General features: G+C 32.4%; 1 protein-coding gene across 4 annotated transcripts in view; it reads right to left on the bottom strand.

Annotated features, from left to right (window-relative positions):
* The window catches only part of LOC111046882 (neither inactivation nor afterpotential protein C), a 48,989-nt gene that overhangs the window by 3,077 nt on the left and 27,169 nt on the right, over positions 1–18,743 (bottom strand). For 3 of the 4 annotated variants that reach the window (XM_022332522.2, XM_039424530.1, XM_039424532.1), the window contains 14 exons: positions 18,457–18,598; positions 17,888–18,038; positions 16,755–17,065; positions 14,092–14,381; positions 13,216–13,365; positions 12,020–12,162; positions 10,317–10,391; positions 8,963–9,016; positions 7,822–7,958; positions 4,927–5,117; positions 4,377–4,459; positions 3,721–3,848; positions 2,802–3,031; positions 161–275 (listed from right to left, as the gene is read on the bottom strand). In XM_022332522.2, the coding sequence (XP_022188214.2) occupies positions 161–275; positions 2,802–3,031; positions 3,721–3,848; positions 4,377–4,459; positions 4,927–5,117; positions 7,822–7,958; positions 8,963–9,016; positions 10,317–10,391; positions 12,020–12,162; positions 13,216–13,365; positions 14,092–14,381; positions 16,755–17,065; positions 17,888–18,038; positions 18,457–18,598 (2,200 nt within the window). The remainder of the gene's footprint in view (positions 1–160; positions 276–2,801; positions 3,032–3,720; positions 3,849–4,376; positions 4,460–4,926; positions 5,118–7,821; positions 7,959–8,962; positions 9,017–10,316; positions 10,392–12,019; positions 12,163–13,215; positions 13,366–14,091; positions 14,382–16,754; positions 17,066–17,887; positions 18,039–18,456; positions 18,599–18,743) is intronic. The other variant, XM_039424531.1, reaches the window with a different exon arrangement.

The following is an 18,743-nucleotide window of genomic DNA, read 5'->3' as shown; positions in this document are numbered from 1 at the left end:
TAGTATACCTACTTGAGATATCGAATAAATCATACTGAAACCACCAATTTCTTCAACTATGAATGATAGTAATAATTATTATATTATTACTGTACCGTATTATGATTATTGATGAAACTTTTTTTGAAACTTAGGTAGTATCATACTAGTTATACTGTACCTGGAAATTGAAAGGTGGATTATCATCATCACCATCGCTTTGCTGGCGTTTTCCTCTCAATTCCATTTCAATTATTGGATTATGGTCTCTTTTCACTCCTGGACCAGCTTTCATCCTTCGATAAAATAAAGAATTTTCATAATCAGGAATGCAGTGTCTTATCGAAGATATTAATTTATTATTATAATAATTATAAAAGGCCTTATAAATTCAATTGACAATGTGATTGCTCAGTAATATATTCAGAGTTATCGTATTTGATAGTTTGACATCTTTTGTGGGACTGGACACTCCACTCAATAGGCCTACAATAAACTATAAGTGTCAATAAACTATAATGAGTTCAAATAGTTACGGTAATTCAGTAAGTTACTGTACCTATGATTTTAGTGATGCACGGTACCAAAAATATTTATATAAAAAAATATATACCGTATATTTAAATCATATATACAAATAAAAGTCTCAAAAACTATTTATTTTTTTGATAATGCAAAAGATTTAAAATTAAAGTGTAAACTACCTAAAATCTACCTGCTGCAACCTGACAAATGTCTTATTTTCTACTAGGCTACCCACCTAAGCCTGAGCCTTAATAGGTGTAAATTTTGTCATTTTTTTCTTTTTCCATGAAAATATTGTATTTTTTCAAATGAATAAATTAAACAAACCTACTCAAAAAATATTGATTTCTATATGAATAGATATATATTGTTAACAATGAACTTAAAATAAAATTTTGCCGTTATCAATTATCTTAAAATTATTATTAATTAATTTTGTACGTAGAGGCTGTCATTTTTTATAAAAAAAATATAATTTTTTAATTTTATAATTATTTAATAATGTGAGTCATCTCTCAAAACATTTTGAATTCTAGCGCCATATCATTTGCTGTCACGCATGCGCAAACAAAGATTGTTTTGTCGTCTGCTAAAATAAATATTTTATTAACCGAAAATAACAGAAATGGAAGAGGAGAAGAGTACGGTTTCACGTTAATAAGGTAGGCCTAGGTATTTATTGTAAAGTTTTATGAGTTATGCAATTAATTAAACAACTCAATTAATAATACATATATGTATCCTATAGGATATAACATTGGGCTATAGAAACTAAATATTATTTAACTATCAGCTAATTTGTTTGTAGAGCGTAGAGTTTACTAAAGTAGCCTGTGGTAGCCTATGCTACAACAAACTTGGTTTGGGGTTTTTATAAACAGTAATTAATTTATTATTATCATCATCTTCTTTTTTCAAATATATCACAGTTATTACAGACATATAGAAATGTTATTACCGGTATTTATTATATTGTATGCAAAATGATGGGGTCTGCTAAAACATTTTTTTTTAATATTTCAAGAAACTATAATAAAAGCATTATGATTGAAGTTAGGCTACTGTACCGTAACTTACTGAAAATCGATTGCCAGGTTCCAGTTGAAAATCGATTGCCAGGTTCCAGTTTGCCTCCAACCAATAACGACTAAAACGACAAAGAATACATATTTATGTATTCTGTGACGACGGGGGTGACTCCTATTTCTTGCAGCCCGTAAACTACAAAGCCCAGTATAATTGTATTTTTCCATGCTGCAGTACCTTACCTAATCTAATTTATGGTAGATCAAGTTTAATTTTGGAAATTAAATAAGTCCGGTCACAACCACATTTCCAGCACAAGGTGACTTATAATCAATTAGACTTGTTCTACTTTACCAGGCTGTGTCGCTGCCAGTCGCCAGTGGAGAGAGTACCAACAGAGACACCATGTAGATAGGTACTGTTTGTATTTCACCGAGCTGGCGACCCAAGGAGACACCAGCCGGCCGTCAAAATATGATGTTCAGAGGTAGTGTAATGAACATGATAAGAATTAATGCCCCGCGATTCGCTTGGACACACTTGTCGTTCCACTAAAGAACTAGCCTGGACTCACTGTTGTCCAAATATAATACGGGGCGCAACTTGTTTTGATGGAAAAGACGCTCGCTCTGTATCATATCAGGCCAACTGGTTGGAACATTAATGCCTAGTTTCACTAAGCTTGGTCAAGACATTTGAACATGGTCAAATCAGGTCAAGTGCATTGGGACATATGAATTCGATGGCATTAGTCACTATAGATTCTTCCAGTGCACATTTTCAAATCGTACTCGGCTTGGCCATGTTCAAATGTCTCGACCGGTCAATGTCTTGTACAAGCCTCCAAGCAAGTCGCGGGGTATTAGTTCTTATTGCTATCACTACTCTAGAGAAACCATATTTCAGCGGCCGGAATCCAGGTTGTGGTATACAGCTGGTGTATCATTGGTTGGCCAACCCGGTCACCGCTTGGACTCCTATGGTGTCTCACTGATGGCGAAGCTTACTTTACACAGGGAAACCACTGATCACTTGAATACGATACGTTTTTGGGCTGAAAGGCAGCTACTTCTTCCATCTCTACTTCAACAGTTGCAATTAAGCAGAACTCGTCAAAAAGATTATTCTGTTGGTAAACAAAGAGGATTAGGCTATAATTTAAATAATATAAGTTCTGTATTCTCTGTGTTTTATGCCCTCATAAAACTCAGGAAACTCTCCTGAATTCACCTTATGAAATCTCGACAAGTAAAACTTATTCTTAGGCCTACCTGCTGTCATCAGAGAATTTGTTTCCAGCTGAAGCACCTCTATTGCTGGCATAGTTATTATTGTTGGAGTAAGCGCTAGGAGGTGGCGGGGCAAATGTTTTCTCCGGATGCAAATCCCTGAAATTGGCAGCTTGCTGTCTCACATTTACATTAGCTGCTTGATACGATGAGCCTTGAGGCACTGGAGCACGATTCGATTTAATTGATCGCTTCCTTTTTCCTGTGTCGTACTGGAAATTTAATCTGGTTAGAATTGTCAAAAGTTTCAGAGAAAAAGTGGAGGTTTTCTACCTACCTTTTTTGTAGGATATTATAGGGATCAATATAATTTCAACAAAAGCAATGTTAATGTATTTTCCAATCTCTCTTTGAAAGAGCCAAGAGCGTAGCACTTTATTTGTTAATACAGTAGGCTCATCTTAACAAAAACTGGGAAACTTTCTGTAAAGTTGAAATAGCGGGGCAAGAAAACTTCCTCCAAAATATATGATAATATTATGTTTAAAATTCGTTGTAACTATACAATATTAATAGAGTTTTTCTCCTTTTCAATAAAATAGAATAAGCTTAACTGTAATTTTTGCGTTACTGCAATTCAACTATTAAATTTTATTTTTGAAAATGTGGTTGCAAATTACTATGTTCTAAAGACAAATTTTTCCCAAGGAGCTTAATACTTGTAGTAAATTTACAATCCAAACTCTGATAGCTTGAAAAATTGTTGCATAGTTTTGTGTTCAAATCCCATAAAGGGCTTAGTTGTTTGTGCTTATCCCATTTAACACAAACAACTGAAAATCTTGCGTGGGCATGATCCTTTGAAAAAATAATGTATATTACTAAAATTATATAATAATATGTGCCTATTCAATTAGGACTTATTTGAAATTGAGTTATAGAAAAAAATGACACCACATACCCTTCTGTAAGGTTGTCCCTGATATACAGATTCAGCTATGTCAGGATCACGACAATATGGAGTTTGTATGAAGTTTATTACATCTTTGTTGTCTTCTTCTCTCACATAGATCTTTTTCTTTTCATTCTCTGGAAAATGAGTTATTTTTATTTCTGGACGAGTTTCACTTTTATCCTTACAGCATCCCACCTATTGAGCCTAATAAAGCTTTCTAAATTATTTTACAGTTCTTCTTTAAAATTCTCTTTCTTGATATTTTTACCAAATTTTAGCACTTTAATATCTATTCAAATCATGTTTAACTTTATTATCGTGATAAAACTTACCAAAATGTAAAGGAATCAACCATATTTCTGCCTAGTGAATATCATCTTGAAAAAACATTTCAAATCAAGTCTAATGAGAAGAGGGTATTGCATCATAAACTGTTATTGACAGTATAGCCTTGAACTATAGAGGTTCCTGAGATATACATTATTGATAATGACTGTAGCTAGTCCATGGGTCACTAGATTCTTCCAAATTATTACTAAATGATATGAAATCGATGCATATTATTCCCTATTTGCTAAATGGAAGTTGATCTCTAAAAGCCACCAAGTTGAAATATTTCTTAGAAACCATTCTGTTCATCAAGAGTCCTCAACTTTACTTACTCTTCATCACATAAGCATAGTAGTCTGAAGGAGCTTGGTATTTGAATGGATCATCCCAAGAAATGTCATCGCCCATAGGCACTCTGAAATTAATAACATACACAGTCACTTTACTCTTATATTACTTTTTAATATGCATTTACCTCAATGTGGTATAGTTATTATTATGTGTAATACTTTAGATAACTTAAAACTGTGATCTCATAAAAATAATTGCAAAGAACATATTGTATTACAAAAACATTGTGATGTTGGTAATCCATACTTTTTTCTACTGTTGGATACAATAAAAATTTTAGAAACAAAAAAAGGAAATATTCACTCATTAGTGTAACATAATTATCATTCCCCATTGATGGTTAGGCTTCACTCCAGTCTGCTTTTTTTGCACAGTCAAGTCTGAAAATGCTTTCTCACCAAGGCGAAATTATTATCATTCACCAGTGATTTGATATCCTCTACTCTCAAGTCTGAAATTGTGTAGGTACCCTATCACATAAAAATAATTTTCTTAAATATTGGTGTAATAATGAAAGGTGCGAAATAGTACCTGTTTGATGGATCAAGATGGGTATCACAGAATGGAAACTCATTGATTCGGAACGGAATTTTTCGAATAGCTGGTCGAAATTCTCCCAGAAATTGTGATGCCTTCACGCGCTGATCGATATTTTTAATAGGTATGTGATCTTTGTTGCTACTAATCATAGCACTCACAGCATTTCCATTGTACAAATGGGCCTGGTCGAATAAAATTATCGTTAAAGTCTACTCAAATAACCACAAACATTTATAATACAATTAAAACCAACAGTTTATTTTTTTATAAACTTTTTTTATAAACTTAACTCGTTAAGTTGGTTAAATTTGCAATATATGGTTGATACAAACTATAAATTAGGATTATAAATTTGATTGAAAAGATTATCCTAGATTGATTCTGTTTGGTTTTTACTTTCCTTGCCCTACTACCATAGGTAAGGAAAGTATTGCTTTCCAAAAAAAATTAAGGTACCCCAATTTCAAGTTTTCTATACGTTTCAAGGTCCCCTGAGTCCAAAAACATGATTTTTGGGTATTGGTCTGTGTGTGTATGTGTGTATGATGTGTGTGTGTGTATGTCTGTGAACACGATAACTCCATTCCTAATTAACCGATCGACTTGAAATTTTAAACTTAAGGTCCATATACCATGAGGACCCGACAATAAGAAATTCAATAAAATTCAATTCAAGATGGCGGAAAAAATGGCGGATAATTACTAAAAAACCATGTTTTTCACGTTTTTCTCGAAAATGGCTCTAACGATTTTCTTCAAATTTATATCATGGATAGCTATTTATAAGCCCTATCAACTAGCATAAGTCTCATTTCTGGGAAAATTTCAGGAGCTCCGTAATATTCTTGAGAAAAATGGCGGAAAATGACTAAAAAACCATGTTTTTCACGGTTTTCTCGAAAACGGCTCCAACGATTTTCTTCAAATTTATACCATGGATAGCTATTTTTAAGCCCTATCAACTGGCATAAGTTTCATTTCTGGGAAAATTTCAGGAGCTCCGTAATATTCTTGAGAAAAATGGTGGATAATGACTAAAAATCCATGTTTTTCACCGTTTTCTCGAAAACTGCTTTAACGATTTACTTCAAATTCATACCATGGATAGATATTCATAAGCACTATCAACTGCTTGGCATGAGTCTCATTTCTGGGAAAATTCCATGAGCTCCGTAATATTCTTGAGAAAAATGGCGGATAATGACCAAAAACCAGGTTTTTCTCGAAAACGGCTCTAACGATTTTCTTCAAATTGAAGCCATGGGTAAGCCATGGTATTTTCTCATTCATAAGTCCTATCAAATGACATGAGTTTTTTCCTTGGAAAATTGCAGGAGCTCCGTAATATTCTTGAGAAAAATGGCGGATAATTACTAAAAAACCATGTTTTTCACGATTTTTTCAAAATAACTTGACCGATTTTTTTCAAATTCATACTCTGTATAGTTATTTATCAGCTCTATTAACTGGCATGAGTCTCCTTTCTGGGAAACTAATGGGGGGTCCACCCCATCCTTGAGAAATGGACTTTGTAACCTCCTTCTCGTGCATGAGGTAGGTAGGTAGAGCAGTTCATAAAAAGAACACATAGTCGAGATATTTCATCTGTAGAACAGCTGTTTTGACGACTTTAAAAAAAATGACGACTAAAAAAATCATTGAATTTCACAATTTACACAAAGGAAAAAGTACTCTGAAAACAATTATATATACACATATACAAAAGTCTGATCGTAGTTTCGAATATGAGCAAGGAAAGTTGTGTGAGTGTACCACACCAGATTTTTGTATTTTGTATAGCCTAATTAATTGAGATAGTGAGTGGTCTTATGATGGTCGTAAAGTTAATTTACAATTAAAATAGTTGTCATATTTTTCTGCATCTACACCTACAGAATAGTAAATAGTTTCAGCTCTTCTAATATTCAATTTAGAAACTTAAGGTTTTAAGTAAGTGTACATTATTATTGCAATTAATTTAAAGAATATGTTACAATAGAATAATACACAACGCATCATAAGAAAACAAATTCATTCAGAAATTATATACACCGTGTCCCACGAAGAGGTTTACACGTTTAATTTTATATTAATTCTCCATTCATGCACCGAACTTTTTCAAATTTCACACAGTCTACAAAGTAGGTTCTAAAAATATTCTGGGGAAATTTCAGCCCCCTAACCTTCGTAGAAACAAAATGGCGGTCTATTAAAAATTTTACCAATCCATTAAAATTTTCAATTTCTGGGAAATTAAATAATTTTGAATTTAACGCAGTTTACAAAGTAGGTTCTAAAAATATTTTGGGGAAATTTCAGCTTCCTAACATTCGTAGAAATAAAATTGCGGCATATTGAACATTTTACCAATTCATTAACATTTTCAATATTTTGTTTCTACGAAGGTTAGGAAGTTGAAATTTTCCCAGAATATGTTTAGAACCTACTTTGTAAACTGGGTAAAATTAGAAAAAGTTAGGTGCATGTATGGGCACGTAATATAAAATTAAACGTGTAAACCTCTTCGTGGGATGTATTATTGTTATAATAAGTATTTGAAAGAAAAAATATTTTATGAGAATGATAAAACAAACTCATCTTCAAAAGTGAAAGCAATTGTTTAACATCATCGATAAATCAATTCAAAAAAGAATAATCATTAGATGAAGAGAGCTTTCAAAGAATAGTAATTTCAAGCTTAATAATATTTGATAGAAATTTAGAGCTTAGTATTGGCAAATTGCTATATTGAATAAATATTCCATTGTTATAATACTCTGCTAAGGCAAAGGGCATTGTAATAAATTATTTCCATTATCTCTCTCAATATATTTTGAAATAATCAATAATATGTATTTCTCGGTACCTATCAAGAATCTGGCTTACCTGCTGAGAAAAGTACACAAGCTCTTGGTACTTTGTTGCCCGATATAATAACAAAACTTGGAATATTGATGAGGACTTCCATTTCTTACAAAACTGTTTCATGAACTGTCTTGTTGCTGTATCCATTTTGTTAGACACTGAAAAAATAATCTACTATGTCATAAGTTTATTTATTTTAAAGCTCAAGTTGTAGCAGCACGTCACATACATCAACTTCTAGGCAAACTGATCTCCACTTAATTTTTTAGTTTAATCTTCTTTCATCAAATTATTTTTTATTTCCAGTTATGTTAAGTTGAATAACTAGTAAAATAGAATAATAGATATTCAACAAATTGAAATGAAATTATAATATGCGGAATTGGATCCAAATTCAAGTAAACGTTTTAGTTTCAGAATTCAGAATTAATTTTACGTTTTCAGGTTACAACACTACGGGATTGAATGAACTCAACCAGTTACTTGGACAAAATCTTAACGCTAATTTTCAACTCCTCATTACATGCCTCAAAAAGTACATTTGGAGGGTCACTCCTTCTATAAAAGCAGTAAGTTTGTTCTATCCAAAATACTGACAATCTTTTGCTAAACCATCTAAGTATGCATATATTTGAAATACGACATCCTCTATCTTCACTACTACGGTATTTAAATATGAGGCTCTAGTAATACACTAAAAACTAACCACATTACCCAATAAAAAATAAACTGATGAAAGCCAAAAGACAACACTGTCATTAACGTTTTGAAATAGCTTTCCAAGTTATTATTCACTCAAATACTTACTCATTCCATCTATGAATCATACAAACAATCAATCTTCTACTAATAAATAAGTTACTAATTTTCTGAGATTTTCTACAGTTTAAAGTGTACAGCAGCCTAATGAATTGGCAAATTGCCTATACTGCTTACACATTTTATCATTAAAGGATGAACTAACTGTTTAAAACGATATCATTTGAATATTGGAGAGAAAATGCAGGTTTTCAAAACAAGGAATGATCAGTATATGTACTTCATGATAAACAAAACAAATAATTCAATTTCTATAAAAATAGCACATTCTTTTACAAAAATATAAAGTTTTATTTTTATTATCAACTGGGAACAGTGTTAATAAGCAATTGAAATAGCTTACTTCCTCCTCCAACTTTATTTCCATATTTCTTCCTTGCTTGGAATCCTCTGTATTCTATAATGGAAAACAGATATTGAAAGTCAAACATCTCATGGATTCTCATAATATCCTAAATCTTAAATACACTGAAATGCTCCTTGATTTATCAGTCTCTTGATAAATGATTCGTAAATGATCAATCTCCAGTGATTGGTGTAAACGTATGTTGAAAGGAAGAATGAGATCATCGGTTTAGGAAATGTAGCCCATCAAAACGTTCTAAGTATTCCTCTAATATCGAAAATATTACATTTCTCATGTTACTTACATGAAGTTAACAGATAAGATTTGTCAGAAACTCATAACTTGTAGCTAGGTTATCTTTTCAATTTCAACTCTAAACTTCTTCAAAACTTGTTTCAAACTCATCTAAAAATATATTCTGAACAAAAAGCAGTCTAACACACATTCTTGGCAGGGAAGAGGGAATAGCAAAACATCCATTATTGTGTAATCACTAAAATCTCTAAAGTTTCCTATTTATATTGATCTAAATCCATATTGATGACACTTAATACGACTAAATATCATTGAAGATATTAAAAGAAGCTTTTCAGGTGAGTTCAAAATCTGTGGGCTTATTCTATAACCTTACTAATGACTATATAATTCCCCGACTCTCCCACTCTTTAACAGTAGCTGGATTCCAAACAAAAATTTGTTCCCGCAATATTTTCGTTTAAACTTCTAATACCGCATGAAAAATAATCATCAAAAGGCTTATTAATTTATTTCATTTTGGAATGATTTATATTGCTCAAATCACATCAAAATACATGAGTATTGAGTATTTTTTCTTCAGCTGAATTCGAATTCTAACAAGATCTCAGGTTGAATAAGTTGACTTGAAATTGTCAAACCATTCATTCTTTAAAAACTTGAAATGCTAGTTCCAGTTGCTAAGTTGCTACTTCATTATCTATATCTATTACACTCTAGGAAACTATTATCTAATTTTAAAAATAAATGAGTGGTGACAATTTCAAGTCCTTTTATCAATACTGATGACCACAACATTACTTTTACTACCACGTACATAAATTTTAAATATTGTAAAAATATTTCGGATTGATAATATTATCGAGTTGAAAAGTTGAATTTGAATGGTCCAGTGCCAAATGCTATATAATATGTTTTACATGATGGTAGATATGTTTATACAACTTAACTATCTTAGTTATCGAGGTTCACCTCTATCAAAATAAATAATCTATAAATGTTTAACTAGTGATGTTCTATTTACAATAGTAGAATTTTAATTGATTGTTCTTTAAAATGTTCACAATTCTTTAATAGTGGAAATGACTATACTAACGTGATTGAATGATGACTGCAGCTTCGTCTTGTGACATATCTTCCTTCTTCCTTGCAGGTTTTCGATTTTTATTAGCTGAAATAAAAATAATGATTTTGCCCTACAGTTAAAAAAAATAGAAATTGCCAATATTCCACATTATCCAACTCCCGTAAACACCTAAGTTGGATGATCTTGCATTTACTTTCGAAGTTTTTGTTTTAGACATAGTTTTCAGTTTATAAAATAGGTTGAGGCTTTATCAGGAATCATGAACCTTGGTTATGAATAGATTTTGCCATCTTCCACTGTCCTACCAAAATCATATTTTGAATAACCTCCATGATGTAGAAATAAGTCATTGAAGAAATGTTCAATTACCTATTTTTATTCGAATAACTTTTTATGCTCTCTTTGGGATGGAAACCTTCCATATTTCTTATGTTGAAGATAATCAAATCCCAAACCGGATAATTTAAAACCAAAACCTTGAACCTTCTGATGAAAACTTGAAACTTTACTTATCAACGATCATAAATCTGTTAATAAATTAGCTAATTTTTACATTTTCCACAGTTTTGGAGGAGGGGTTTGTTAAATTGCAGCAAGTATTTTTTATCATACTGAATCGTTACATAATTGTATAAAACATTACTGAAGGAAAATTGAAATCCAAAATCACAAGCTGTTCATATTCGTAGAAAACCATATTCCATTGGAATTGAGTGATGTGAATAAAATAAAAATAATTGGTACGTTTTCGAGCTCAATATGATAAAGAATGCTTACTCCAATTTCAATAAAACGAGACAAAATTTCCACTATTTATCCAGTTTATTCTGATAATCTTTCAAATCAACAATAGAATACAATTTTCACGAATATCAACCGTTAACAGATCTTGGATATACCATTCTCCAATATTAATTTTTCTGAAATCACACAATAAGAAGAGGGACTTCAAACATATATTTTTATGGATTGTGAAGCTTGAACTAAGCTATGAAATATATTTATTTGTGAAAACTAATATGAAAAGTTTTTCTTTTCTATAAAAGTCATCAGGAAGCTTCTATTATTATGAATCTTATTCCACCTTCAATTATGTGTTGCAACTACAGTACCTACAATTCAACTATTCACATTTCCCGGAAACTGACCATTAAGGTGCTTTAACAATTTTCAAAATTATTCAATTTATAAGTAAACTCCTTCTTGAACTTCGCTTGAGACAAATAGATATATGAAGAAAACATTTGAAATTGTATGTATAATAGGATGATTCTATAAGTAATTATTGAAGAAGCTCTTTTCCTATTTTTCATGATTAAAATTCCAATAGCCGATTAAATTTTTATGTTCAAAACTTCAAATGAAGTCGATCACAACCAAAATAACTTATAAATCTCTCATTTATAAAAGTTTGAAAAATATATTCTTAAAGCTCATTTTGAATGATTAGTTATACTGTGGTGTTTAAGTTTATAACGAAAGTGTCAAGTAACTTTCAAGATATATCTTTGGTAAAATAGAAGGATATTTCGGTTTCTGACTATTCAAACTACCAAGACCTATTACGCCAGCAATGCGATGAATTGAAAACTGTATTTTTCAGTTTTCTCCATCAGACTGACTCATTGCCTCTAGGGCCTCCTCGTCATTTTGCTGAGTGGCTTCAGCCTCCGCCCCCTCATCTCCCTCCTCTTCTACTTTATCGACATTACCGGCCTCCTTGTCGATCGGCTCGGTCGCCGTCGAGTCCTGCGACTTGAACTTCTTCAGCTTGGTCGCGAAGTTCCTCTTGGCTAAGAAGGCTCGCATCATGCACTGCACTTTCACTATTTTCTTCACTTGGGTCTCGTACAACCTGCACATTTCAACATTCACAGTCATCACTAACTGGAATTTAAGTCCATTTATCACTAGATCACTAAATAGATCCATTTAATCTCGTATAATCTTTAAAGTAACATCTCAAAATTTATCATCCTCATTAAACTGGACTTCAAACATCGAATCTTATAATAAATTCCTGACATAACAAGCACTTGTAATATTGAATTGGTTTGTTTTTTCAGATTGGTTTCTACAAGGATGCAGGTTTGATGCCTAGTGAGATCGGACTCCCCAAAAACAGTATTAATAATAATACTGATTGACACGCGTCTTGTTATTGAAATAACACTGCATGATTACTTATTATTTCATTCTGTACTAATATAACTATGTAAAACTACTTGAAATTGAAATAACACTGCCTGATTACTTATTATTTCATTCTGTACTAATATAACTATGTAAAACTACTTGAACAATTATACAGTGAATCAGTTTAAGTGAGTAAAATTACTATCTATTAGTAAAGGGGGAGTTTATTAATATTGGGAGTTCTTCCAACACAATGTGGAGAATCTTTTTTTTCAGCCTAAGTACTGAGATAGGTGTTAGGGTGTTACACTGCACTAGGTGTTTGGTATTGGTGTTAGGTGTTGAACATGATTTCATTTTCTAATATTTTAATTCAATTAAGTGTTTAAGAATTATTACTTTACTAATAGATAGTAATTTTACTCACTTAAACTTATTTACTGTATAATTGTTCAAGTAGTTTTACATAGTCAATTTTTACTAGATGACTGAGTGTAATGTATAGAATTATCTATTTATTTATTCAACCATTCAGAATTACTCAACTTCTAGAAAAGTATTACAGACTTGAGGTATGCTCATTGAGTGTAAAGTATAGAAGTATAGGGATTCTGATCTCCACGGTATTTTTAATTGTCTTCTTCAGTTGATTACCGTTTTGGTCTTTCAACCGAGAAAAACATACTGATTCTATCAACATGGAAGTTTCTCGGTGCACTTAAAAACGAACTATATTTACTATTAAACTTGAATTATAGAAAAATGTTCATACCTCGATAAGTATTCTTCATTATAGTACTTCAAAAATACTTTTGTTTTTCCAATAGTCCATCCTTCCATCTTTAGACGAACAAGAAGCAATCGACAGTTATCACGTGATACGTCAACATTTTCATCAAAGTCGAAAGCCAAGAATTTGTATCTGGAAGCAAAAATAGGAAAAATGTAGAATTGTCGCCAAAAAATAGCAATTTTAATATTATTTTTAACACACAAATGTGTGGCACAGATCACTAGACACCTTCTTCGTGTCTCACATAATTTATTATCATAAATGTTACCTATCTTCCATAAATGTCAGAGGGTAACATTTTTCGTTTGACTTTTCCAGTTGAGTTCCTAGAATATTGAGTTTCTAGAATATTAAAAACGTCACAGTAGGTACGTGAAATAAAATGAAATAAATTCATTCATTCATTAATTTCCATTAATAGTTTCAAGTATTTGATGTACAAAGCAATTATCATACATTGAGTAATAATCACAGTCAAAAAACATTACACATAGATAAACTTGAATCTAGTAACCTTTAACTCACTCTAACAATTTTAGTTAGTAAAAATTCTGTTTGTGTTTGTGTTCGCACTGAAAACTTGAAAAGTGGAAGAAACATCCTTTTTGGACTGTATAATCTCCCAATTTTGTAAGAAAAAAATAAAACAAGGATTATCCAATAACACAACTATATCACACGCCCAGACTGTGTTTTGGGGAATAACTTATTCAAAATATTTTAATTGTAACTGTAGGTGTATATTATTTCGTGAATAACTATTTATTTGATTTGATTGCTCAAGTATTTTATCTACCATTACATTAGTTTCATTTGTAATTGAATAAATTTGAAATGTTGTTTAGCGAGCCTCACCTACGGATGAAGTCGGGGAAGGAGATGCGACAAGAGTAGCCCTTCTGGCGTGCGCGGGCCGTGTCTACGATGGCCAGAGCGCGCAACTGCTGCCTGACAACCTCGGCCTGGAAGTGGCGGGGGGCGCCGGTCAGGTTGGAGCGCAGACAGCGCACAAAGTGGATGCTGCCCTGTTCGGGGCCCATACCCAGGCTGCGAAGCACCTCCAGGCTGGATGCGCGGAAAGTCGCCGCCGCAGTGCGCATGCGTCGTGTCTGTGAGTACTCTCCCTTCGATTCCGTGTTGAATTTCTACAAAACATCACACATTCATTACATCGAGTAGGTTACATTGGAATAACATCTAAAATTCAAATTTGAGTAAGTTGAAAATCTTGAAATTTTTAATTTAGTATTAGATTGAAGTTATAGTCTGCTAGTATCATTTGTCACATAAATAGATGAGATAAACTCAATGATTAATGATCATAAATGCGCACAAAATAACTTGAAGTCCTCTTTGACTTACAATTACTCCGTCAAATCGGGCGAAACAGTAGTTGTATCATCAAATTACAATTCCAGTTATTATTTTTATGAATATAACAAGCCGTGAAAAAACGAGTCCTTGAATGATGAAATAGTTGAACTAATATGGAGGATACAATATTCCACCATGAATATTCACCTCACTATATGATTTAATAGCATATTATAATATCATTAACATTTAGTTAGTCACGTGTAAGGACTCAAATAAAGTTGTAATATTCAAAATCTAAAAGTTTAATAAAGCTAATTCGCACACACAACGGTGACAGTGAACAGTGAAAATATGATTCAGTGATATGATAAGTTCAAATGATAGTATTTATACTCGGCCGGGCTGAGTGGAAATAGTCCAATGAGAACTCATGGAAATTATATTGTCACTGTTCATTGTCACTGTTGTGTGCAAATCCAGCTTAATTTTGATCAACTTTGTTGATTTAGGACTGTTTGAAACGGAATCTCCGTTTGAACTCGATCAAATCCAAGTTAATGCCCTGTTGCACAAAAGCCTGTTAAATTTTAATCACTGTTGATATTTGACAGGATTATGTGCAACCGGGGTTAAGTTTTGTTTGTTATAATGTTAGTTGACCGAGCGAATTGAGGTCTAAGATTCAAGTCGACGGTTTGGCATTTCTCTTAATGTTTAAATGTTTATATGTTTATATGTTTATATGTTCATATGTTGCGCATTTACGGCGAAACGCGGTAATAGATTTTCATGAAATTTGACAGGTATGTTCCTTTTTAAATTGCGCGTCGACGTAGGCTATATACAAGGTTTTTGGAAATTTTGCATTTCAAGGATAATATAAAAGGAAAAAGGAGCCACCTTCATACGCCAATATTAGAGTAAAAATCAGACTATAGAATTATTCATCATAAATCAGCTGTCGAGTTTATTATAAATCGCATGCCATGACGCATGCAATAATTCAATAATATCTCAATGTAACTTGATGAAAAATCCGCAGCTGTGTAGACTTTAAATTGCATGCCTCATTGAATGCAATTTTTATGCACTATCAAATAGGATGCAAAGAACTTATAACAGCTTGTCTGGACGCCTAGATGTTTTCTGGTTTTCTCGCGCTAAATTCCGGAAAGCGTTATTATGATAATAATTAAATCTTGTGTAAGCATGATCTGATCGAATAAATAGTTGGTGTATCAGTGTGGATGTGCATATGGTTTGGGACGTCGTTCAGTTATAAATGTTATTTATTCTATTGATAAAATTTTTGTTCATTGTTTGTTATTATATTCTTTAATTTTTATAAGTTTTGGAATTTTGAATTCTCAATTTGTTTTATTTTTACTTTTTTCATAAGTATTTGAAATCTTTGTATTTTTCATTTTTGAATTAGGTGGTATTTTCGTTGTTTGTATTATTTATTATTGCATAATTTCGTATTATTTTTCTTTTTTCTTTTGTATCTGTACAATTTTTATTGTTAAGGAGACATATTTGGGGAAACCCGTTGTCTCCATTGTGAATAAATAAATAAATTAACTATTGATTGCGTGCAATAGCGCATGCAATTAATAACTAAAATAACATAGTATTGTCTCTCGAACTTTCTCTGCTTTGAACTCAGGCTGTCCTGTTGACAGTATGTCTTGAAGGAGATTAGCTTTTGATGTTATCATTTTTGATACACCAACCCCAACAGCCATTAGCCGTTTTCACACCGATATCTCGCCGACACGACATACAGACAGGATTTACTCTGATGGACAGTATAAGATGAGGCTGCGGTTTATAACTGCGCGAGGTCTACTGTTCATAGAACTACTAGTTATACTGAGATTAAACCAGCTGATTCAAATTAGTTGCAGCTTTCACTATGCAAACGGCACTTAGGCTCGGTTGCACAAAAGCCTGTTAAATTTCATCATGATTAAATTCCACGATAATCAATGAGAGAAAGCGTTTTTGAAAAGAAGGCTTCTATGCAACAGGCTTTTGTGCAACCGGGCCTTAGTATAAGATTATCACTTCTATTTGAAGCAAACAGGAACTCCAACATCACCTCCCATGATTGAAGTGATTCTCGAAACATGTATTTGATTAGAATTATTTTGTTTGGCCCTAATTCTATATTTGAAATGTATTGTTAGCAGATGACTGACCCTGCCATGATCGGACTCGGCGACAAGGGCAGCTCCCCAGCGCTTTTTGCGGCCACTGGTCACCGACACAGTCTGGTCGGACGAGAAGGTGAGGTTGCCACTCTTCGTCAGCTGATTGGTGAACAGCTGCTTGATCACCATGTCCGACGACAGTCGCATCGTCTCGATCATCTCAGGTGGCAGGAAATCTCTGTTCTTCTCTGCCATTCTGTTTGTCTCGTACATCACTTTTCCTGTGTAATGGGCCACACAGAAATCTTTGGTCGTTGACATTTTCACCCTGGGGCCTTTTGGTTTATTGGTGAGTGTTTCTGAAAAATCAAAATTGATAATCAATATAAACCCATCAAATTTTTAGCACATTAATGCTGAATTATTATCCACAACATTGGATTTTACAGATCTGTATGTTTTTGAGAAACAATTAAATAACTAAATTAGCTATATAATGAAACCCAACTCCCTCCATTCAAAACTCAAATTATATTTCAATTTTAGGTAAATATTTTATGTTATTACAATTTTGATTTGAAATAAATTGATTACGGCTTATTTTACTTATGTACTTGGCTATAGAACTTTATATGAATACAGTACAAGTGAACGGAGGTGGTAATTTTTCAGAGAGGATCTCGGAACTAAATGTTTCAACATATTCAGTGAGATCCTTCAATTATTCTTGAATAAAATGGATCAATGTTCCAAGTCTGATTCATCAAATTGAGAAAACTAATAAGAGCTGTTCAGTGTGAGTACTATTATGACTAGTAGCAATAGATTTTAAATTCAATAATCTAATCAGTTCTCAAAAATCTTAAATAGAAGAATAGTATTCTAAAATGTTACAATTTTCTGTCTAAACTTAACTTGAGAGCTAGTCTGAAAAGCATTAATTTGTTACTTGAAAGCTGAAATATTTTTTATTAGAGAACAGTAAGAGGCATTGTAAAAATAATCCATCTTTTTTTGTAGCCTTCTCTTACAATTCATTATGAAGCTGCTTTATGTAGTAAATTTTTAGGCATTGTGTTCTCGCCACAAAACATGTGTGTCGAGCCTTTTCATTTGGCAGTTATTCATCAATACTAGCTCCGAAAAATTGACTAAACAATGTTATCCCAAGTGTTATTTACCTATAATAAATTCGGAGCCAAGAGGGCTGCGACTTGCTTCGTCCACCATGTACATCAAGCCATCGGGCTTCATCATCAACTCATCTACGGTCGGCTTGTTGTCATAATACTGCAATGGTGCCAAAGATATGTCTTCTTCCTCTTGTTCTTGCTGTAAAAATAACAACAATAATTGATTAACCAAGATTGGTTTGAATTTTTTTTTTGAGCAATAAGTTTATTATTAAAGCATTCAAGAGTATTGTTAGTGTGGGATCACAATAGTATAAACTTAAACTCATATAAGCTAATTTATCTAAGGTATAAGGCCATTAAGCAATAAAATTTCTCTTCATAATAAATTGGATAGCTGGAACCCTTACATTTTTTGCTCCAATGGAGAGTAACCCACTCTTGATAAGTCCTGATATAAAAAATATGTACATCTTACAATTATTATAATTACCCGATTACTTCTCAATTATTCATCATTACTTTATATCAATGGATATAAAAATTGAACATATTTATCATCTATAAAAAGTATTAATATCGGTATCAAATTCAGATAAAAAACATCTTCAACTCACCATTTCACTCACAAATACTCGTTGATTGAAAAAATATTGTAACTGCTCATTCATAGTGTTGACAAAGAGTTGTTCAAGGCCATTTTTCTGGTAGCATTCAAATCCGAATAGGTCCAGAACAGTTGTGTAGTATTTATCACCACTGAAACGTGAAAAGAGCGTCAACTCACCTTATAAGATAAAACACTAAATCCTTGTATGTCCATCCACTAATGTCTATGGTTTTATTAATTTTGACTGTAGTAATACTGTATAGATACTGTAGTAAAAAATTCATGTCAAATACA

Source organism: Nilaparvata lugens, chromosome 3 (assembly GCF_014356525.2).
Source record: "Nilaparvata lugens isolate BPH chromosome 3, ASM1435652v1, whole genome shotgun sequence".
NCBI classification, from domain to species: domain Eukaryota; kingdom Metazoa; phylum Arthropoda; class Insecta; order Hemiptera; family Delphacidae; genus Nilaparvata; species Nilaparvata lugens.
This window is presented reverse-complemented; position numbering and strand designations above follow the sequence as displayed.